The sequence below is a fragment of the Manis pentadactyla genome, chromosome 2, assembly GCF_030020395.1.
Source record: "Manis pentadactyla isolate mManPen7 chromosome 2, mManPen7.hap1, whole genome shotgun sequence".
NCBI classification, from domain to species: Eukaryota; Metazoa; Chordata; class Mammalia; order Pholidota; family Manidae; genus Manis; species Manis pentadactyla.
The window spans coordinates 43,539,611-43,563,638 of record NC_080020.1 but is presented as its reverse complement, the minus strand read 5'-3'; the positions used below and the strand labels follow the sequence as shown (position 1 = coordinate 43,563,638).

The 24,028-nt window shown below is 40.5% G+C and overlaps 1 protein-coding gene across 1 annotated transcript in view; it reads right to left on the bottom strand.

Moving 5' to 3' along the window:
* The window catches only part of DOCK2 (dedicator of cytokinesis 2), a 412,382-nt gene that overhangs the window by 289,875 nt on the left and 98,479 nt on the right, over positions 1-24,028 (bottom strand). Inside the window, exons 23-24 of the mRNA XM_036884746.2 lie at positions 9,333-9,441; positions 445-515 (exon numbers count right to left, since the gene is read on the bottom strand). Coding sequence (XP_036740641.2) covers positions 445-515; positions 9,333-9,441 — 180 coding nt within the window. The remainder of the gene's footprint in view (positions 1-444; positions 516-9,332; positions 9,442-24,028) is intronic.

Here is a 24,028-nt window from a genome sequence, read left to right as displayed (position 1 = left end):
GTTTGTCTCATGAGACGGATGGAGTAAAGACAGAGAAGGCAAAGGGAGCCCATCTCATTATCCCTTTAAGTGTCTGCAGGTTTTTCTCCATCTGTAACTCTCTGGCTTACAGGGCAGAGACTAGAGTCCCCAAATAATCTTCAAATCCAAGTGACATGGAGACATTCACACCGAACATCGATTTTTTAACCTATGTGTTTGCATTCTGTAGCATTTGTACCATCAAAGCAGAATACTTATTTTATACTTGGTTTTCACTAAAATCTGGCACAACAAAACCAAAATAATAGGAATCCTACACGGAAAGCTCTATACAAAGCTTCTAACGGTGTCCTCCCCTCCCAGTGCTGAGGGCTCGTCTAGAACTCCCCGCCAGAGCACTCCTCTGCCTTTCAATCCGTGGCGTGCTAACAGAGCCCAGCAAAGTACATCATAAGCTCTCACCTGAGTAACTTCGCATCAAAGACTGTTTCCACATCATGGAGAACAGATGGGATGTATTTCAAAGCTGCCACCTAGGTAGAAAGTGAAATAAACATGAGTGATGCCCACATCCAACAAGTCCACATGGCGAGGAGGATACTTTGCAACATGACAGGGATCAAGGCAAAATGGCCCTGAATCCTGGGCACTGCAACAGAGATTCAAGCCTCCGTTTGTAGACTGAAACATTAGCATATGCAGAATTCTTCATATACAGGTCACAACTTCCATCTTCAAGGAGGCAGTAATGTATAGAAAGATCATAGACTTCTAAGTTATACACCTTCAGTCAAATCTTGTTTCTGCTCTTAGTAGCCAGGTAGCTCTGCATAGAACTCTTAATCTTTCTGATGTCTCAATTGCCCTACAAAATAGGGCAAATAATACCTATTGTGCAGAATTGGGGAGATTAAAAATTAAATACATGAGGCATCCAGTAGAGAGCCAGGAATATTTCAGGTGCTCAGTAAGTGGTAACTTTTAGCATTATTGCAGATAGTGTGCTTGAATTTTTCTGCTGGTAGCAAGGATGGCATGGATTGAGTTCTTTCTATTTTCTCTCTAGCTTGATTAGTAAAACTGGACATTGTGGTGGATCATTTCTCTTCTCTGTGCAAGTTAACTGATGCATCCAGAGGCAGGAGACACACCCAGCCCCTAGCAGCAGGGTTGAGTGCAATTTCCACAGAAGGCATTGTAAGTCACATGGCTGGAAAATAATGTTCAAGAATCTAGTGGAAGGATGCACTTTGTATTTTCTTTTTTTATTTCTGTATATTCTAAGTGTTCTTAGACAATGTGTATTACCTTTTAACAATCAGACCAAAATAAAAATAGTGAATATTCCTTTCTTAAAGTAATCTCACTCCTAGCTATATACAACTAAGCTTCTTGGTTAACATATTAACAATTATGATTATGAACTTTCAATGGGGCAGACACGGTGCTAAACACTGTTAATAGATTATCTTGTTAAACCTTATTTCAGCACTACAAGGGTAATACTATTTCCATAAATAATGAACCTCTAGTGCATCAAGATTAAATAACCAGTCCAAGGTCACAAAGTTAGCAAGTAGGAGAACCAAGATTCAAATTCAGGCAGGCTACTTGATACCCCTGATAACCCTTAAGCCATGCGCCCACCTCATTCAAACAGCAACTGTCTCTTTCTATGCCTCCATCTTCTTTTTTCCTTGTTGTTTATGATTTTTAAAAATCGGTGATTCAAAAAAAATTTCACACAAGATAAGCTATTAGGATGAAAATTGTCCCCTAAATCCCACATCTCCATCTCAGTCCCCATACCTAGTCCCCAAAAGGGACCGCTGTCGATACTGCACTGAGTTTCCTTCCGGACTGCTTTCTGTCTGTGCATGTGTGCGTATTTGTGGGGTGTGTGTAATCTATACAGTTCTGCGACTTGCTTTTGCTAGCAAACCATACACCACTGAAGTCTTTGCATGTCATTTCATAGAGTACACTTTCTTCATCTCCAGTCTCTACTCAGCAATGCCTGTATGAGCACACCAGACTTTCTTCAACCTCTCCCTTACTGATGGACCCCATGCTATTTTCAGTTTTTCTTTATTATAAAATACATAGTAAGAAAATAATTAACATATGTATTTGTGTACTTATAAGGCTTCCTGAAGGATGGACTCCACAGAAAGGAATTCGTGCATCAAAATGAATATACATACAAATTTTAGGAGATATTGTCTAATTACCTTAGAAAGAAACAGTAATCAGTTTCCTTTTACGCCTTTCCCTGGCTAATGCTGGTATACAAATCTTTTGAGTTTTGCCAATCTGATATAGAATTTGCAACTGTGTAATTTACAACTCTGGTTTCTAGCACATTTAGTCACTTTTTTGTATTTATTGTACATCTATATTTACTAAAGTACTTGTTCATATCCTCTCCCCATTTTTCTTTTGGGTGATTTCTTATTGGTCTGTGGAATTCTTTATGTATCATTAATATTAACCCTTTTACAGTAACACATTTTGCAAACATGTTCTCTTGCTTGTCATGTTGCTGTCTTTTGCTTTATCATATCTTTCACTGCACAGAAAGATTTTAATTTGTATGTTGTAAGATTTTTTAGACTTTTTCTTTATAGTTATTAGACTTGTTGTCTGATATTTATTCTTTACTCTTTCAAATCAAGTTGACAGAACATAACAAGATTCCAAAGTTGGTGTTTCTAAAACTATGTGCTATTCGAACACCCTTGTCCCATAGGATGGTGCTAGGTATCCTGTGGGGGGGAAGGTTTGTAAGCAAATAATTTTGGGAAGCTTCAGTTTAAGCAAAGATAAACCAGTGAGGTTTTTTTTGTTTTGTTTTGATTGCAGAACTTTTCAGAATATTAATATGCTAAGACACATTATGACATTCCTCCAGGCAGTTAGAGTATACAGTGCTTTCCAACCTAGCTGGTCAAGGCCATCTTTATCAGGAAACATCAAGCAGATATAGTCAAAGCAGATGCCTGCAGAGCTGGGCAAGCAACAGAAAGGAGTGAAATGGGATGCACATAAACCTGTGGGAACGTGTGCAGAAGCAATGCTCTATCTAAAGAATGAACCATTCTTGTTCATGTCTTTTAAGACTGTGCTAGCCAAATCTAACACACCTGCAGGTTGCGCTTCTCCCATGGATGCCAGTTTACAATATCCTAATTCTAAAGAGAAACTGTATGCTGAGGCACATGCCCTGAAAATGGCTGGCCCAAGCATTCCTAGCAGTGTTCCTTCATTTGCTCTTAGGCCAAAGAACATGGCCTCTGGGCCTACAGGAACATGTTGATTATAGAACACTTCAGAGTCCCAAGCTCCAGCTAGTACATGCACCTCAGCCTATTTCTTCACTCCCTTAGCCTCCTCATATTCATGTGGGTAAAGGGGAATGAAGTGAAGTAATGTATATCATGTGCCAACTGTAATGCCCACCACACAGTAGGCCCCAAAGTTGTATGTGTGATGGATCTCACCTTATCTTATCTATAAAGCACCTGACCTTATTCCCCTGCTCTTGGACAAAGTATAATTGTATTCTCATCATAATTAATACCAAAGAGAACAAAAAACTGAAAGTCCTCGACAAGTCAGGAAAAGCCAGGACTTTGGTGTCTGCAGCACGTTGCTGGTTTTCAAGGGTTGCATATCATTCCAAGGTTTTGGAGTAAAGCTACAGAACAGCAGTCAACAGAGTCTGCACTGACACTCAGACTTTGTTTTGGCTGTTAGTGAGGAGGAGTAAGACAGGGCTAGGAAGAGAGCTACTTTGAAAGAAGCCAATCTTCCCAGATTCTCAGCTCAGGGCTGGCAGTAAAGTAAAACAAACTGAGTAGCTGTCACCCTGAGACTCAGAGGATGCTATCAACTCAACTGTGGAGTATTAAACTTCCATCTGGTCCAGGTAGCCTCACAGAGAAGTGGCAGGCCTGTGATTTTCTTTTCCAATGGGGACAGCCCATCTCTGATGCAAGAATTTTGCCAAACCTTTGATCACAGCCAGCACTGGTGGCCAGGCTCCTGCTCATAGTCTTCCCCTCACACAGCTCTTACACATCTGAGTGTCAAGCAGCAGGAGTGACAGCAGGTAGGTTCAGCAGCCACCAAGAACCCCAGAAAGCAGAGCTGCTCAGCCATAAGACACACTAGATACCTCATTTGTTACGTGTTTCTAAGGCCCGGGAACTGGAAACAGCTCAGCTTTCTAGACCTGCTGGCCTCCTGGGAACTAAGCTGCTTTACTGTTACCATAATTTGTACTCTTATTAGTACTACTATTATACATAGACTAATATTGTCATGTTATTACTTTCATTAAATAGTATATATTCCTATATTGCATATAATATTTAAGAAAATGCACAGATGTTTATGTACATATACATGTATAATATAGGATTATTAATCATAGGATTTTGAAATAATAACCATGATTGGAAACTTTATATGGGTCAAATACTTTACATGCATTCATGATCTCATTTCATTTTTACAACTACTCTGTGAGGAGACACTATCATCCCATTTCATCAATGAGGAAACTATGGCACAGAGAGGTGAAATAATTTGCTAGAAATGACTGAGCTAAGAAGCAGCATAGCAAGGATATGTACCTGACTCTGCCCAACGGGCTCTTGACCAGTGTACTCTGCTACAGCTTACCCTGCTTTAGGAATGGCTTCCAGCTGGCAAGGGGGGATGTTTCGATGGGGGACAGAAGGCTGATTTGTGGAAGAGCCTTTCCCCCTTTATGAGGATAGGTTTTGAAAAGAAGGTATAGTTTTTCTGACATTCCCTCAGGTAAGAATCCTCCTCACCACATATATTAAGAGGTTGCAAGAATGGCGACCAAGAAAACGTCTGCCAGCTTAGTAATTAGTTTATCATGTGGCACCAAGTGAATTTCCTAGATTAATCAACTCTAGACTCCTCTTGACAGAGGCAAGGTACAGCTCTCAAGAAGCAAGTCAGACCCACCTAACAACAGTGATTTCCCTAGCCTAGAGAACAGCCATGGGAGGACCCCTAAGGAGACTGCTTTCTACATGAACTTCATCAGAACCGATAATCCTGGGCTGCTAACACACAATAATGTTTAAAAATAACAAAAGTCAAAACCAAAGAATTGCACTCTCTCAAATTCAAAGGGGATTTTTCTTCTGAGTGTTTCTAGGCCCCCACCCCTGTCTTTCTCTCAGAGTAAGAGGGAGTGGTGTCAATGCCAGTAGAAACACTCTTCTGGCCAAAAAGAGCATGTCTTGCAATGGTGGAAGGTTATATAAGAACACTAAATATCTTCCTCATTCAGGAACACAGACAATATTCCTATCCCACTAATTTTCAATTCTTTTATTTTCGCCAAGTGATTGATAGTCAAGGTCCGTAGAAACTGGACAATGTCACAGAGTTCACCACAGCACGACCAGAAGAAGACACCTTCCTTAGAGGTGCTGAGCTGTCCTGAGGAAATACACACAAATCTCCCAGGATGTTCAGCCTTGTCACTAATCTCTCAGGGGGGAAAAGGGAAGAGGGACCAACAGGTTCCAGAAGATATGTTTTCATGCTTTCTGTCACACATTGCCTGAGGCTTGGCAGGAGAAAGGAGAGTTCAGCATTTAAAAATGGCTGGCTGAAGGGCAGACTGTCTAAGTTCAAGTCCAAATGGATCACTTTTGTCTGTGTGGCCTTGGGGAAGTTAACTCCCTGTGCTCCAGTTTTCTCATCAAGAGAATGAATGGAATAAGGTTACCTAATTTATAGGGTCGATCTGAAGATTCAGTGAAAAATGTGAGCTATCAGTGTGACTACAGCAGCCTCACCGAAGAAAATGCCATTCTACCTGCCACTGAACCATCACCCCAAACACTAGCCTCAGTATGGAGTTGACAAGAGGTAAGATTAAAGCATCATTGAAAGGTTTGAGGTGACACTCCTGCTCCTGCTGTTAAATATTGAGTCTTGTTTCTCCAACCTCTAGGGATTCAGCATACAACCTGTGGACCAATTCTTAAGAATAGACCACTTTCTTCCCCCTTAGTTCAGACATTTGAACATTTTATACCAATAAAGAATAAGAAGAAAGAAAGAGGCATCCTTAATTAGCTTGCCTTCATGACTATGGATCAAACATCTCTTCATCTTTACTGTTGTTTACTGTTGTTTATAGCGTATCCACCTGGCATTTTGCCAGAAGATTTGATCTGTGATGAAACTGTACTTTGTTTGGTGGTGATTAAGAACTCAAACTCTGAGCTTACATGGCCTAGATTCAAATTCCAGACCTGCCACTTCTTAGCTGTGGTAAACCTCTCTAAGCCTGTATTTCCTCATCTGTAAAGTATAGATAAGAAGGGTATTTGCCTAATAAGATTGTTGTCATAAAAATCAAATGAGCTAGCAATATATGCAAAGCTTTTAGTTTAATGTGTGACACATAATAAATGCTAAAACACAAGTAGTGGAAGCAACTATTCATTCTTTCATTCAGCCAAAAAACATTCAAATACCTACTATGTGTCTCAGATATTAGGGGTATACAAGACAGAGTCCCCTGCCCTCCTGGATACTCTAGTGGCTTTATTAGCATGAGTGGTAATCATGGTGGCCAATGGAGCATGTCATTCAATATGAGCTTTTCATTTATTTCTATTTGTACCATCAAATTAGAGCACTACAAAGATACACAGACCCAAAGGAAAATAGAACAAATGGGTCTGCACAAAGTCACTAAATGCCCTACACTCGAGTTTGAGCTACATCCAGTTCTCAGGTGTCTGGTGCTGACCCTCTCGACCTGCCATCAATTTTATCAGCAATGCTCCCAAGGCTGGCACACACAGGGACTTCTAGGCATACGGCACATTATTGAAAATACATGGAAACCTCAGGCCTAATCCATTCCTGTGGCCTAGAGAAAACCACATTAAATTATCTTCAAATAGTATTTCTCCCTATTTTTGAATCTGAATTTAAATTTCTTCTTGATAACTTTTCAACAACCATATAGAAATAGGTAGAAAGTATCATTGATTTTATGTAAATCTTGGAAGTTAAATTTGGCCCTTCGGGGAAATCAAAAAAAGAGATGATGCCCCTTTCAGTGGTTCTGAGGTGGAAAACCATGAAGAAAAACCAGCATAATCTGGCCCACAACCCTGGGAAAATGAGGCATTTCTCACACAGCTACCCAGACAATGAGAACCTGGGTAAAGAGACTGATGCCAAAACCATAATAATCATATTAGTTCTCTGCAACTGTACAGCATTTTATAATATGCTCTTTTGTAGACAATGTTTGATCCTCACCAAACAGTGAAGTTTTATAAATGAGGAAGCTGAGAACTGAGACAGTGGAATACGGTCCCACCACTGGTCAAGAACACTCCTGTTGAGCCAGCTCTCTGCAGTACCGTAAATGCTCACTAGCTCGTCTTTGCTGCCTTGTTTCCTTTCCTTTCCTACCTTCGAATTCCCTCTATCCCTTTGCTCCTTCCCCCAAGGTACACATAGTTCATCATAGGGAAATAGGTGCTGAAATGGGGAAGAGTAGCTCCACGATGGTCTGTTCCCTCTGTCTTTTCCAAGGGCATGTGGTCTCTCCCTGGGCACCCCTACCTCTCTGAGGAATCTGCTCCTTTCTCCTCCCCACTAACTGGCCTCTTCGGTTTGTTCATTTGCCTATTTCAGGTCTAACTCAATGCCAAAGCTGCTCTCATCGCAGCCAGTCCTCTTCAGCTCTCACTGGCCATCCTAACACCACGTGCCCTCTCGCGAGGAGCTCAGCTGCTTCCAACGATACATGTGCGATGACAGGCTCAGGCTATTACCACACTTCTTTGTGCTATCCCCCTGCTCCTGTTATTCCCTTTGCTTTAAAATGATGAGGATCTGAGGAACAGAGGGGAGACTTAAAAAAAAAAAAAACTCAGCCAAAGGTAAGAGAAGGTGGAAACTGTAAGACTGCAGTCCCAACTCATCCCAGAGAAAACACCCATATGCCCAGTAGGCGCTAAATGCAGAGTATAAAGAATAGTGCAATGCAGCAGCTCAGAGCATGGTCCTTAGAGCCAGGCAGGAAGAGATCTGAACCCCAGCCATACCCTTAACTACAAGAGAGATTAGAGGATGGTATCAACTCTCTGAGCTTGTTTTCTCAGCTATAAAATGAAGATCTTAACATCTACACAGAGGGTTATTTATTCAACAGATATTTATTAAGCAACAACTATGTATTAGGACTGTTGCAGGTGCAAATGATCCAGTGATGAATGAGACAAAGACCCCTCTCCACATACACGCACACACAAATTCCCAACATTTGTTAAATCAAAGGAAGCAATAAGCAGAGTGATCCCCAAACTTCACTTCAAGTTAAAATCACCTGGGGAGATTTTTAACTCTCCTTTCCCTGGTCATACTCCATACCAATTAAATTACACTGTCTGGTGGTGGTAACCAGGCATCACAATTTATTAGAGATCCTCAAGTGATTCTAATGTACAAAGTTTGGAATCTATAGTATTGGCAACAAACGCTCCCTACAGACTTCTGCTTCTGCCTCCTTACCTCTATTCGAGTTAAACACTAGCATATCATTTTCTAACTAGAGACTGGGCAGCCCCTGATAGTGTGGACATTTAAATTAGCAACTAAAATGATGACTTCAATTAAAAGCAGAAATAATCTGCTTTAACTCTTTGGTTCAGATAAATGTGTGTGGGTTTTCTTATTTACAACGATGAGGAAGCCCTTAACGAACACTTGGGAATAAACTCTGCAAAAGTTAAGTCTCCCTGAAACAGCTTTGTCATTATCCTCCCTGCTGCTAAACACTTCCGTAAACCTAGGAGCAGGCCTCAAGGCTTCTCGAGGATTTACAGAGTTTGTAGATTAGCACCATAAACCACTAAAGTAGAGGACCCCTTCTTTCCAAAATATCTCGTATTTATTGAGGAGAGTCTCTAATCCTGAAAGGGGATCTGAGTTTATAGTGTGGAGAATCAAAGGTGGATGATTTTAAAGCCTGCTACCTTACCTACCCTCACCATTACAAGTGGACTGGGTTTGACCTATTTCCTTCCAGGTGGCAAAGCTCCAGAGTTATTTTAAAAGATGCATTGCTACCTTCCTGGGAAACAAACAATAAGCAGGCTTTCTCCTGCCCTGAACAGCCCTTGGTGTTCATGATCCTCAAACCATGTAACCAGCCCACGGCTTCAATACAGGGCTGCAATTCAAGCAGAAGTAGACATTATCTCACCATGCTGTTATTTATCAGATGACCAAGGGAAAAGACAGATTTTTTTTTTTAAGTGTAAACTAACCTGCAAAAGGATAGTTGTTTTATACTGACTTTTCATCAGGTTGTTGATAGATTCAAAAAGCCGCCTCATGGATTCTTCAAACTCCATCTGTTCTTTGCCTTCATAAAGCCTGAAAGAAGACACATCTGGGTCATTTTGCAAGCCAACAGGCAATACCTTTGAAAGTGTATGGCAGCCACAAACCTCATTTAAAATTTAAAAGATAAAGGGGTGGAAGAGAGAGACTTGAGGGGAGAGGGAGTTGATTTGGCAGTCACTGCATGCATAATTCACTGCAGGGAAAACCCTGTGTCCAGCGTACAGAACAGACACCTGCAACAGACACACCATAATAAATCTGCCTATCTTCTTCTTAAACCCTGAAGAACCTCAAAGGAATAATATTTATCCAAGCTGAGAGGACATTAATAATTTCACCCTTCTGCAAGAATCAGAGGGGAGACTGTGATCACCATATTGTCAAAGTATCTTGAAGGCATCAAGGCCAGGGATTGTCCAAAGCACTGCCCTTCCTCTTAGCCATTGCCTGCCTGTCAGATCAGTGCAGATGTACTTGTTCCCTATCAGGCACCGTTGTCTTCCCTGTCCTCTCATTCCAGGAGTGTACTTATCGCCTAGTTGAAACCCTTTCTTCCTCTGATTATAAAGGCTTTATGCTGTTATTGTAGAAGTTGTGTACGTAACAGAAATACATTAGTCAGAAAGTGAGACTTCCCATTAATCCTACCACAAGATTAGTGATTGCTAACATTTTGGTTGATATCCTTGCAGCAATTTCCAAGGTCTGTACCAATATATATGTGGCCTTTTATAGAAACCATCCCTTCATATAAAATCAGCCTCCAGGCCCCCGAGTCTTATTGCCCTCTTGGTCCAGCCTTGGAGTGTTGTTCAGCCAAGGCCTCTCCACACAAGCCTTTATCACCAAACCTGAAAAATTCGCAGCCCAGCCTGTGGCATCCTGCACAAAATACAGAGAGAGAGTGCGCCTGTCTCCAGGTCCGATAAAGAGCGTCTCCTGTCACAGCCCTGCACAGGCAAACACTGCTCGGCAGCCGCCTGTGCTAAAGGTGCATTCCTTAGATAAAGTGCTGACACACTTAACGGGTTTGTTTGCTCCATCAGCCACAGGACAGGCAGTCCATCACAGCCATCTCAGCGCTGTCTCCACTAAATCCCCCCCAGCCCCTCCACCCTCTCTTCTGTTCTTTCTGCTTCTCTTCTACTTCTGGTCTTTAAGTGTGTGTCTCCCCATTTGTCTTCTCAGGATTATTAACTCTGTCTGTCTGTCTGGGGGTCTCTGTGTTGACCTCTGCTTTTCTCTTTCTCTTTAACTCCATCTGTCTCTCTCTGTCTTAGTCACTCTCTGTCTCTGTCTCTCTTTTTTTTTTAACTAACCCCTCCTAAAGCCCTGTTGAAGTAAGAAGCTTAACAGAAAGCCAGTGCCAAATGTTCCAGTCCATTACAGGAACCTGCAGTTGCTGCCAACTTTCTGGGTATCTAGTTCACGGTCACAGAGATAATAAGGGTGTGAGAGGAGCCAGGGGTCCTCAGCTGGCTTCTTTTCTACTCCTCCCCTCCCTTCCCTCTTTCCTGTCCCTTCTCCTATGCTACTCATTCCTGAACTTTCTTGTCCTGCTAACAGAGTGATATCTGCCAGAGAGTATGTTTTAGAGTCAGTCAGCTCTGGGTTCCAATCTCTGCCCTGCCCTGTACTAACTGAAGACCTTATTACTAATAGCAAATGTCACAGGGCATTACTCTGCCCCAGACACTGTCTGTATGTATATTAAATCACTCACCCTCCCAACCACACTGTGAGGCAGGCCCTATCATTATCCACATCTTAGAGATTGGTGAAGCTTAAGCAACATGCTCAAAGACTCCACACCAGTAAGTTAGACCAGGATTCAAACCCAGCAATCCTGCTCCTGAGGCCCCCTCTCAATTTGTACACTACCTTACACTTCATTGCCTCTCTTAATTCCTATAAGCCTTGGTGTCTCACCTGCCAAATGTGGGCCATGATGGCAGTGCGTCCAAGAGCTGTGAGGAGACCAGTCCCATGTGAAGTGCTCAGCACGGGCCGGACACCAGCAAATGTTAGCTGCTGTCTTGCTGCTGTTAACTGTAGGAGTACTATTACTATTGCTAGCATTCCCACTTTACAGATAAGGGCATAGAAAACTCTCAAGCACTTGAAACTTGCCTAAATCCCTTAAAGTGGAAAACATGGGACCAGATAAGGGAGGACCCTCAATCAAAGTAGTAGCTGTTTCCCTGTGTGATGACACTGTCAGTTTTTCTTTATGCCCAAAGCTGAGTTAATGGATGGTCCATCCCCCAAGCCTTTTGCCTTGAAATCTATTACCCTTTCCACTGACCACAGCTGCCTGAAAATGTCTACTAAATGATACGGCGATCCCTATCACTGGTGTACAGTGTCCCCACTCACATTTACACCCAGATGTGGCTGCCCAGGGTAGAGTGGTCATTATTTACACACATAGACTTTATCTGTAAAGAACACTTATTTGCTAATTTGTATGTGGGGGGGGGGGCGGCGGGTGAGGAGGGAGGGGGCTCCCACCAGGTCCTCTTCTTGGGAACCACGTTTGCAGCCTCCAAGTATGGCCTCCAGCTGCTTTATCCTGCTTTATCCCCACCCGCACCCCACTGGTGGCTTTCTCTCTGAAACTTGTATTTGTTTAACAGAGTAACATAAAAACAGGCTTTGTTGGGAGCCATATTAATGGCAGTACTCTGGGGGAAATATTTGTGAACTCCTGCTGAAGAGATCCCTAAGGCTGCAAGTTCCTAACCTTTCTGTACTTTTTGGATTTTATGAGCTGTGCAATATCCTTCCAGTAAGCTCCCCTTTTTCTTAGACTAGCCCCATTGGATTCGTTGCAACTACTCTGCAGTCAGAATTCTGCAAGGTGGGACAGGTTTCTTTCTGCAGCTCCTTGGAGTTGTAAACCAAGAGCTGTGGGGAAGGTCAGTGAGCGCTTAGTCTATGCTTCTCGTTGTACAGATGAAGAAACTGAGGGCCAGAGTGGGGAAGTGACTTGGCTTCACTGCCATCTTTTAAATCTTATTTGACTGAAGTGGGAAGGAATAGAGACATTTAGGCTATAAGATCAAGTCAAGGCTGTCCACTGGTCTTTAAACTTTGTAGGAAACTGAATTTAATTTCTACCACCAAGAAAGATGTGATTTTCTCTAGGTCCCAGACTGTACCAGTGGTATAGTTTGAACCAGAACTCAGCATTCTTCTCCTTCTGTTCTCCGAGAATCTAACAAGAGAGGGCAGCTGACACAGATCCCGTGAGGCCAAGACTGGGAGCATCTGCCTCAGGGGCAATCCAAGCTGCCCTCTGTTATTCATGTCACAAGTTAAGTACCTTAACACCACACTCCAGTCTATGGAAGGAAATATGTTCAAAGTGTACCTAAGTTTTATAAAGGATAAAAAATAATTCTGTGGGGGAAATGGCTTGAATTTTATAATGACCATATCATTAAGCAAAAGTCTTGCAGTCATCAATCTCATGTGTGTGTGTGTGAGTGTGTGTGTGTGTGAATTCTTAAACCTGAGGTTTTACTTGGTAGACATGGTGAGAACAATTGGAAGAAGTAACTAAAGTTGGAAAGAAGAAATGAAATGAAATCTATTTAGTGTAAAGAGTTTTCTATCCAGCTGGACTCTCCCATATCAACTGCATAGCCTCAGACAAATTATATCTCTACAAATTTTACTTTCCTTATTGGCAAAATGGAAATACAATGCTCACTCAAAGCGTTATTTTTAGGTGGCAAAAAATGAGATAATGCCTTTCATGTACATAGTATTATAATTGCCACTGAGTTGTATCAGCAATTCATATTATTGTTGACTCCTCAGCACAGAAATAATCATATTGGCAAACTCTCTAATCTGAGGGTACACAGTAAAAGGAATATTCCCAGGAAGGAGTGACTAAAGGAAAAAATACGTAAGTGCTTTAGATTATATGGAAGCAATAAAATGATGATGGGGGGCAGTCAGCGCTCTGGGGCCTGAGAGGCTTGAAAAGAAAAATAATGCCTCATCTATCTGCATGGCTTTAAATGTGGCCTTTAATTCAAGGTCATGCAGATGTAGTTTTGAGGTCCTTTTTTTAGCGCTTGGTCTCTGTTACTGCTTCCAGAGGGAACATCTTTTTCTGGCTCCAGAACACCTAGAATATGCTTCAGTAACCAGCTGATTCTGCCAGGGAACGAATTATTGAAGGGCCCCAAGCCCCTGACCACAAGGAAAACTGGAGCACCCTGCAAAGCACTGTTCTGGGGCATGCAAGCCTGACCAGCAAGCACTCCAGCTCCCAGGGCTTGGATAAATATAGCGATGCTCGGCTTGCATGTGATTCATTAAGGAGACACTGTGCACAGCCGAGCACTCACTAAATGCAAACGGAACCCCATGTGGTGTGTACAATGCTTTGCACCACCTCTTCTACTCAGGTATATAAAGCCTTAGCCTAAAATGGAGATGCCAGCCTTAGGCCAGGGGTCCAGGGTTGCACATTCTAACCAAGGCATCATCAGGTTTGAAAAGCCAGCAAGAAGATTCACTTTAGAATCCAGGGATGGATGGCTTCCTGACACACCAGCTCCATTTCATTTTCTCTATGTCAGCCACTTCCAGCTCCTGTGAGCCACAGTCAGAGGTATCCTCCTGATTTCTTCCCTGCCTCTTTGTGGCAATATAGAAATGTAGGTAAGACTGCATGGCTTCCAAACCCTGCTCTACCACTTATTAGTTGGGTGACCTTAGCTAAATTTCTTAATCTCTCTAAGGCTCATTTTTCTTTTTCATAAAATGGTACTAGCCCATAAGGTGGTCCTACAATCAAATGATGTATGTAAAGCAATTAGCACAGTGCCTAGCACATGATAAAAATTCAATAAATGTTAGCTATTCTTATATAGTATGATATTTTTCTTCTGGATCCACCCATTTTTACTTCTTAAGCACTAAGAAGAAAGAAATCAGCATCTTCATAAAGGCAATTATCATTTATTGAGCACCTACTGTGTGCCAGGCCCTGCAGTAGAGATAAACATGAGTAAGACTCAGCCTCTAACCATGAGGCAAGCCAACAATTGTATATAATGAGCAAACTTGAATAATAGAAGTTTAACATTATTGAGCACTTACCAAGGGTCAGGCACAGGGCTAAGCTCCGCAGATGCATTAGCCCATTGGAGAGAGGCCACTACTATCTATACTTTAAATACAAGAAAAGAGAAAAAAGTGAAGAGGCATGAACAAGAGGAAATGGGAGTACAGAGGAGGGAGGGAGACCTCCTGGCTGACACTGACCTCAGCCACCTATTTGCTGGCACCTCTCTGCCCTGAGCAGCAACCCAGCCTATGCCACCAGGACAGCCTGCCCCCCACTCCCTTCGTCCCTCCTCCCCAACCATCCTATGACTTCCCTGCAGGAGGAGACCAGGTACCAACTTTCCTCTGTCTCCCTCATGTGACCACATCTTTGCCTAAGTTTGCTCTTGGTGAGACACAAACCTGACTCATTTCGCAAGTGCCTGGGTGCAAGATCAGATTAACTGGAAGTCTTCGTAAATGATTTAAAAAACTATTTTAAACATCTCCATAATCTTACATGGTGCTGAGCAAAATTACTCAAACAATGAAGTTGCAACCACACCATTGTGTTACTTTACCACACAAGTGAAGGTACTTTTATGCCCCCAAATATGATGCTAGGCACTGGAAGAACTCTATGGAAGGGAGGCCACTTATTTAGTGAATTTCTGCAGAAGAATGATATGCACTCCACAAACCATTAATGCAGATTATCAGAGCAACTGAGGCCTCCTGCCTGAACACTTCATTCTTTATCATTACCACTTACTTGCCTATCTTAGCCACTAGAGTATAAGCTCTATGCAGGCAGAGATCAAGCTATCTTTGTCATAACATCCCCATCCAGCACAGGCCTGGAACGTCAAAAGTGAGTTACAAACAAATGCATCACAAAGCAATAAATTATTAAATGAATGAACTGCAGCACCTTCAATGTACCTGTACAGAAATGCCTTACCAATCCAGAATTCATAGCAGTTCAACTAATTCTAATGGCACTTAAACTAGATCTCAAAGGATAATAGTCATCTTCGCTATGCAGCCTTATTATTACCTTTACTAAGACCACCACTACTACTACTGCCAGCTGCTATTACACACCAGCACTGTGATAACTACACAAGGTCACCTGATTAGTAAACGGCAGAGTGAGAGCTGAGCCCAAGAGCATCTGGCTCCAAGAACTGAGCACAATAATAGTTGATTTCCAGGAACCGGAACAAATCATGGAGGGTAGGAAAGTATCATTTGCTCAGGGGATGATGCTATGGGACTGTCAAGGAAGCTAAATGGTTGGCTCTAGCCTTTTTCTGTTCAAGCTCTAAATCCAAGGTGACTTGGCTAGCGTTCCTCCTCCTGAGTCAATAATAATTCACTGTATTACAGTAGATGTAAATTAATGACTTCACATAAAGAACGAATAAACCATCTGTGGTTTCAGAAAAGTGATTACTCTGGAAAAATCACAACACTCTAAAACCAAACCTACCTACTTCTTTATCTCTCTCCCTCATCTCAACCTGGGTAGCCAAACCAGTGGCTGAGTTTGTCTGAAAATCATCCTTGCACTTACGGATATTACTTACAGGAAAAAAAATCCCCAGTGCACTCAGCAGGCACATTTAAGTCAAAGTAGTAGTGCTGGAAAGGATTCATGAATGAGTGGGTCCCTTTCTGATCCACTTCTTCCCTGCGTGATCATTGTTACCATCCCTACCCCTTTCACCACCATCAAGGTCTAGGGTCCCAAAATGAATCAGAAATTACAGGTTAAGACAGGAATTTTGGTGCAGTGTGCCTGGAATGAGCTGTCCTCAACAGTGGACAGAGGAATTTTCTTTTGAAAGTTGAAACAAAGTTGAAAGGTATTCTATTAGGAGAGAAAGAGTAAAGCCAGCTGTATTAGAAAGGGGGTGCATAAGGAAGGGCGAGGATAACTACCATGCTGCCAATGTGAATTGTTAAGAAGCCATGGCGGCCAGAGAGAATGCCATGCAAGCTTCATTTAATTGAATATGACCAGCAGCAGAGAGGAAGGGCTCAGATGAGCTCCTAGTGCAATCCTTTTGTCAATAACAAAATTATTTCCACTTGAGCTGTTACTTTCCCAGAATCTTGAGATTTGAGGAGGGATCGCCCCTCAGTGCAAACTGTAAAGAAGTCTCACTAAACAGTCTTCTTCCTGTAAATCACCCCAGGAAAGAACGATTGTAGATGAGAGGAAAAAAGACAAACTTAACATGTGGGGATCCTGTTTTTTAAAATGTCTAGAATGAATGTACAAAATGTAATGCAATTACTGAAGAAAAACTGCCTCAGGTGGAAGTATAAATAGCCTAAAAGAAAAAAAAAGAAGTCAACAATATGGAAGAAATGGAAGAAAAACAATCCATCTAAAACACTCTCTTGCCTTTAAAATATGGCAACCCTGTGTAATAAATTAATAATAAGTAGGTAATAAGATGCAGCAAAAGCCTTGAAAAGAACTCTCAGTTATGAATAGAGTGTGATGTGTGCCCCATGCCACCCTTCATTCTACTGAGAGGAGCTGCAGTATTTATGTAATTCGGCAGGAAGAACTAAGTTTCATAATTCTGCATTTAAGTAAATTTCTCCATTAGCATGAAAAATGGCATTCATGGTTTTTTCCCTCAATATAATTAGAAATGGAGTGTTCTCAAAACAGTGTTCCAAAGGATAGAAACACACACACACACACATTATTCCATGGTTCAAAGACACACAGAGAAAAATTCAGATTGCCTCATGCACTTGAAAGAGAAGCTAATATTCAGCTGAGTTCTTTCAGTTCTTTCTCTTTAGGCCCAGTTGGTCTAAAAGTTTGGGTACCAATAAGAAATTAGGTTTTGACTGGTTCTCTTGTTATTCCTTCCTTCAGGTTTTTAATGACCTAGTAAGTGTCCATGATATCTTAAGTGTTAACAGAAAAAATGAAGTCACAGAACAATTACACACACACACACATACACACATACACCCCTAGTAAAATCTGGAAATCTGTATATTAAATTGTCAATTTAATTACCACTTAGAAAAGGGATTGTATATGCCAATGGTTCCTTTACACTCTTTTATACTATATTCTGATTTTTAAACAGTAAATATTATATTTAATTTTGAAAAGAGGTATCTACTCTTTCTTTGGGGTAGATGTTTCCCATCCTCCATTCCTTTCTACAGCAATCCTTTTCCTCAAAGTCTTTCCTGAATTCTCTCAACCTTACCGTGGGAACTAGGGCTGTAACCAGGGGATCTAATTCAAGATCACACAAGTGGAGGCAGTTTTCCTTCTAAAATTATAGAATTGAGATGCAGGGTTTCCACCTACCTCCTGGTTCCTGGCATGGGCTGCAACTAGAGAGACAACTGCCTAAAAAAAATGTCAAGTTATTATTACTCTAAACAGCAGTAATGCCAAGAGCATCTGAACTTTGTCCTTTCAGTCTGCAGTTTCCTGAGAAGGGTAATTAACCCCAGGTTTCCTGCTCTGTTCCACTGAGAGCTTTGACATTTGGTGTTTGGAGTAAAACAGACTTCTTAACATTTTCCTTACTAATGGTGCTGGTTTTAAAAATACATGTGCAGTTGAACTCTTTGTTTTGAAATCTGAGAACACCTACGGAAGTTTTGAGTTCAAACACACCAAAAGTTTACATTACTGGAGACCTCACTGAGTAGTACGATGGCTAAGGGCCGGACACACTGCCAGCACACAACAGCATGGCAGAAAGGGCAGTGGTCTGGGTCTACAGGACTGAGGTCTAAACCAGATTCCAGCGTTAGAGTGTATTGTGACCTTCAGCAGCTCACTTCACTTGGGCACCAGTTCCCTCATCTCTTAACTGGACCACATTACCAGGGAAGAAAACCTCCAGGATTCTTAATTGGCTTCTGTGGTCAAAGAGACAGATACGACATGCTGATCATCCAAGACCAAGCCTGCTTCACCCTGCAGAGTTCACAAGCACTGCGTAGGGCCCATGCGTGTCCAAGTCAGAGCCTAAGGTAGATAGGGGTGGACCTTGAAAAGCTCAAATGTCACTCATTCATCAGGTCCCATTAATTCCATTTCCCAAAGCCATTTTTTCCAGCTTTACTGAGGTGTAATTGACATATAACATTGTGTAAGTTTAAGGTGTACAATGTGATGATTTGATAGACTAATATATTGCAAAATGATTACCACAATAAAGTTAGTTAACATATCCATCACCTCACACATAATTACCACTTTGTATGTGTGTGTGTTGAGAACATTTAAGATTTACTGTCTTAGCAACTGTTGAGTATAAAATACAGTATTGTTAGCTACAGTCACCAAAGCCATTTACTACCCTCCAACTACATCAGCTCTACCTTCATCCAAGTTCCCATCACCTCTCACCTGTAAGAGTTTCTGAATCCACCTCCCTTCCTTTACTCTTACCCACTTTCAACCCATTTTCTACACAATGGTCAGGGAACTATTTTAAAAACAAATGTGATCATATCATTCTCCTGTTTAAAATCCTTTAACAGCTCCCCATTTTCCTCAGGATAATTTCCAGATGCTATTGCCTAACTTTCAAAGGTTTTCAAGATCTGCCCCTCCTTATACTTCTAGGCAATCTTCTGATACTCTATTCTTCTGTCACTTAATTCCAGCCAGCCACCTCGGTCTTTCCACAGATCAACTGAGTTAGGCTCCCTCCTACCTCAGGGATCTTTCAGTTTTATTTTCACCAGTTACACCCTACCCCTCTTCACCAACCAACTCCTACATGCTCTCAAGACACCTGAAACATCTCTGCTTGATCTCACATGCACCCGCATGACTGTCTGCTTAGTAACTCCTTTCCAAGCTAGACTGAAGACTAACTAGGAAGGCTAGGTCTGAGTCTGTTCAATTCATTGTCAGATTTCCAGTGTCCGGCAGAGAGGCCTAGTGGCTACTCAATAAATATTTGTTGGACAAATACCTGATTGCTAATGTAAGCCAACATCTACCTCAAATATTCTACCTAGACAGAGACTTTCATAATCACTAAAGGATTTAAAGAGTAACCAAGTTTTAGGGTTCAGCATGCATGGGTCAGGTATGTAATGTGTTGGTGCTGCATGTAAGGAAGAGTAAATGCTGAGTTAAATGCCTTTTAGAAGTGTAGGCTCTAATGGCAATTCTAAAAAAGTTGAAAGGCACTCATATACCAAAAAGCTGTTTGTTATCTTTAGATTTCCAGGCCCTGAGATGACCTGTGAATTAGTCCCAAGGTACACATTCCTCCTGCCCCATGGATGCCTTCCAAAATGGGGGAAAATAACAAAACCCGAGGTTCAGCAAAGCAGGGAATACAATGCATGCAGCAGACAAAAGATTCCACTGTGAGTTAGTGCGGGGCCCTCACATGCTCTCTCTTGGCTTCTAGGGTTTAGGAAAGACCACCTTCTCACTTTTACTACAGTGGAGGAGGCACTAGATTATTACATTCAGTCATATTGGAGGACAAGGATGAGGGGCCCTGACCCAAACGGGTGAGCTTTAAAATTCAGGGCTAAATTTTAGTCACCAGTTGTGCATAGCTGCCCTAAAACCAAATGCAGAAAGCAATCAGTTACCTCAGGAAGCAAGCCATGAGACAAGAGAGAAGAAGAAACTAAAATACAGTAGACTTCTCTAAAGTCTAGAAGGGCAACTTTTACTTGACTTAAGCAAGTGTGTGTAGGGTTTCCATAAGATAATTTATTCAACTAACAAATATTTGTCAAGCACCCACCTTCTGCCAATTACTGTGCTATACAGGAATATATAAGAAGAAATAAAAATTGGCAACCAAATATGTAAAAGGGCATCTGTGATATGTATTTGGGCTTTGATTTTTATTTCTCCTTATAAATTCTGTGACAGTACAGTGCTTTGTGCATAGTAGGCACTCAACAAATATTTTTTGTTGTATGTACTTGAAAGACAAAATACATGGGCAATGAGAATCTAAAGATACTTGAACTAGCCAGAAAATACAGGGATAGATTCCCTGAGAAACCAGTGCTTGAGGTGACCCAGCAAAGGAGAATATGAGGAACCTAGGAGAAAAGGACAGGGAAGGGCATTCCATTCACAGGAACAGCAAGCACACAGGCCCTGCAGGGGAAGGGAGACAGGTGGGTCAGAGGGACTGAACAAAGGCCCCTGAACCCAGAGTGGAGAAAATCTGGGTAAGTCAGGTAAAAGGAGACTGGCAGGTAGCTAGGGACCATATGCACAGGCTCTTATAGGCCACAGGAAGTTTTATCTCTATCCTAAGAGAACTGAGAAGAAATTAGAAGACTTTAACAAGGTGAGCACCCAGATTAGATTTGGGCTTTGTAAAGATCATTCTAGCTGCAGAAGAATTTAAAGACTTCCATTTCTGACAGTTGGTGGACAAAATACCCTGGAAAACCTCTCAATGAAAACCACTAATAAAACTGGATTTTCAAAATAAGTCTAGTAAAATGTCAAGAAAGTAAAGAATACACAGAGGACAAATACAAAGCAAAAGAGAGCCTCTGGGTAGTTACAGACCAATAAAACCACCTTCTACCCCCAAAGCATTTGCTCAACCCTAGTGTCCTCAAATTTCTATTGATTGATTGATTGGAACTAGAGATCTTTTATTATGAAATTTTTTGTTATTACTAGTATTAGTTAACATTCATTAAATGCTTACTATGTACTAGACACTGAGCTAAATACTCTTTGTTTGCTTTTAAATTGAAGCATAATTGATTAAATGGGTGAAGGGGATTAAGAGATAGAAGTTTCCACTAAAATTTCTATTTAGATGGTTGCTTGTAGAATAAAAGAAATGAGATGACTCCCAGGGCCTGCTTACTGGAGAACCTAACATAAAGCTTGTATCCCAGATTGTGACACCTGCTTGTAAAGAAGAGTGAGAAATAAACCTATTGCATGAAAGGGAAAAGTAAGGAAACTACCTCCTCTTTGATGCTGGATTGAGAAGAAAAGCACATCTCCATTGAGATTTCTTAACCGCAAGCCAGTCTTCATCTGGATTTTACTTTGAGCTTTTGTTTGTTTTGTTTTCCAAATTCATGCTTCTTGTTTGGATCCACAAACAGAAATTTTAACTTAAAGAAATCTCTGGTTGTTAGTGCCCCAAGGTGAGTAACAGAAGAAAATTCTCATTTTTTTGCAGGAAAATAAATACTTTAATTCAGGACTAAAAATATATAACAACTAATAAAGTTCCAAGGAAAGTTAGCTTTAAAAAATAACAACAAAATGCACAAGGAATCAAAGTCATCCAAACAGAGAGCAGAATCAGACCCACAAAGATTCCCCTTATTAGAATTATGCTAAAAAGAATCTAAAATCTTATAGTTAATATGCTTCAAAATATAAAAATGATGCTTGAAAATATGTAAGAAACAAAGAAATATAAAAATTAAAATTTATATCTGAGTAAGAATTAAATGGAATTTCCAAAAATAAATAGTGCAATACTGAAAACAAAAAATTAAAACAATGAGTTAAATAGCATATTAGACATAGCTAAAGAGAGAAACTGGTGAGCTGGAAAATGGATTCAAAGAAATTATCCAGAATGTACCAAAAAAGACAAAAAGGAAATATTATGGAGAACATAATAAAGTCTAACATACATTAGCTGACATTTCAGAGAGATAATATAATACAGAAGGAAAATCCAAATGTTCAAGGACTGTTATGTTTAATGAGAATTTTTTTGGAATCAGTATTAAAAATAAAAACTCCAAATCCAGGAAATCTAACATATTATCTATATAAACAAACTTATTCCTAAACACGTCATGGTGAAACTGCAGAACATCAAAGACAAAGAGATCCTCTTAAAAGTCATCAGAGAGAAAAAAACACAGTGTCTATAAAGAAACAGCAGTAAGATTGGCAGCTAACCTTAACAGAGGATCAGAGTTAAAAAATGAGCTAGAAGTCTATATGCAGGAAAACTTCCTTCTAAGCCTCAGAATAAAATCAGAGTAATTAAACTTGAAAACTTTACAAATAAAATTTGCTAAGGTTAACTATTAAAGATTTACTCCAAGAAGGGAAACAAATATGAAAACTCAGAGATGACAGGAGGAGTGAGGAACTTCTTTGCATTGTGATAAGAAGCATGTAACAAAATATTTACCATCTTAACCACTTTTTAAGCATACAGTATAGTAGTGTTGATGAATTTTTAAAACATATAAACAGACGCTTCTTAAAATAATAGTAGTGTCTAATTTGTGGAGTTATCAAAAAAAGCAAGACTGAAATGCTCACAATCCACACACTTGTCTTAAAATCCTTTTATTATTCAAGAGAACTCTAAAGACATTAACTTTAGATTTTATTAAGTTAAATAAGTATGATAGAATATCTAAATAGCCACTATAGAATTGAATATAGAATTTAATTTTCAAACTAGAAAAGGGGAAAAAGTGAGTAAGAAAATTTTAAATAATATAAAAGAAAGAAAGATAAAAAAGGACAGAAAAACCAAAGTGGCAGGAAGCCTGCAAAACTAAGGTGGTAGGAATAAATTCAAAATACTAGTAATCACAATAAAATCTAATATTGTTTCATAATGAACATAATTATCAAATTAGTAATAGAAAGGGACTTCTTTAAACTGATAAAAAGGCATTTAAATTTTTTAAAAAGCCAATAAGTAATCATGTATCACTATTTTTTATCCAACACTGACCTAGAATCCTAGCCAATGCAATAAAATAGGGAGAAAAAGAACTAGGATTAGAAAGGGAGAAACAAAACTTTCCATATTTACATGTGTTGAAATTGTCTACCTAGAAAATTCAGACCCCATAGCATATAGATTATAAGAGGACAAGGATGGAAACAGCAAGACCATTGGAGAAAGCCAACACGATAACCCAGAGTGAGGCGAACAGAACTTTGAAAAAGATGTTGGTTGTGAATATGGGAAGATGTGAGTGAATCTGAGACACATTTAAGAAGAGAAAAGGTTGAGATCTGACTGTGGATTATATGAGAATAAACAGAAAATGAGGCATCAAAAAGTCCTATTTTTCTGCCTCGTGCAACATGTGGAATCAGTTGTAGGTCAGTGAGATGGGTGACGTCATGAGTTTGGTTCTGGACATGCTAACTTTGAATGCTTTTGAGATGCGAAAAGAGGAAGTATCAAGTAAATGACTGGAAACACAGATCTGGAAATCAGTAAAAAGGTCCGGCTGGATTTGGGGGTTATCTGTATAGAAGTGATAACTGAAGCGGTGGGTTTGAATTTATTCACCTTGGGAGAGGGAATTGAGTGAAAGGAAGAGCAGGCCAATCTGAACATTCAGGACCTCCAAAGGGTCTGAGAAGTATAAGGAATATGAGAAGAGTTCTGTGGTATAGAAGCCCAGGAGAAAGCGTGCTGAAGAAGAGAGCGAGACCAGCAGTATAAAATGCTGTGGCTGTGCTATCTGGGATATTCTTAATTGTTGATGTGATAATATTATCATTTATCTATGGTTTATTCACAAAATACACTTG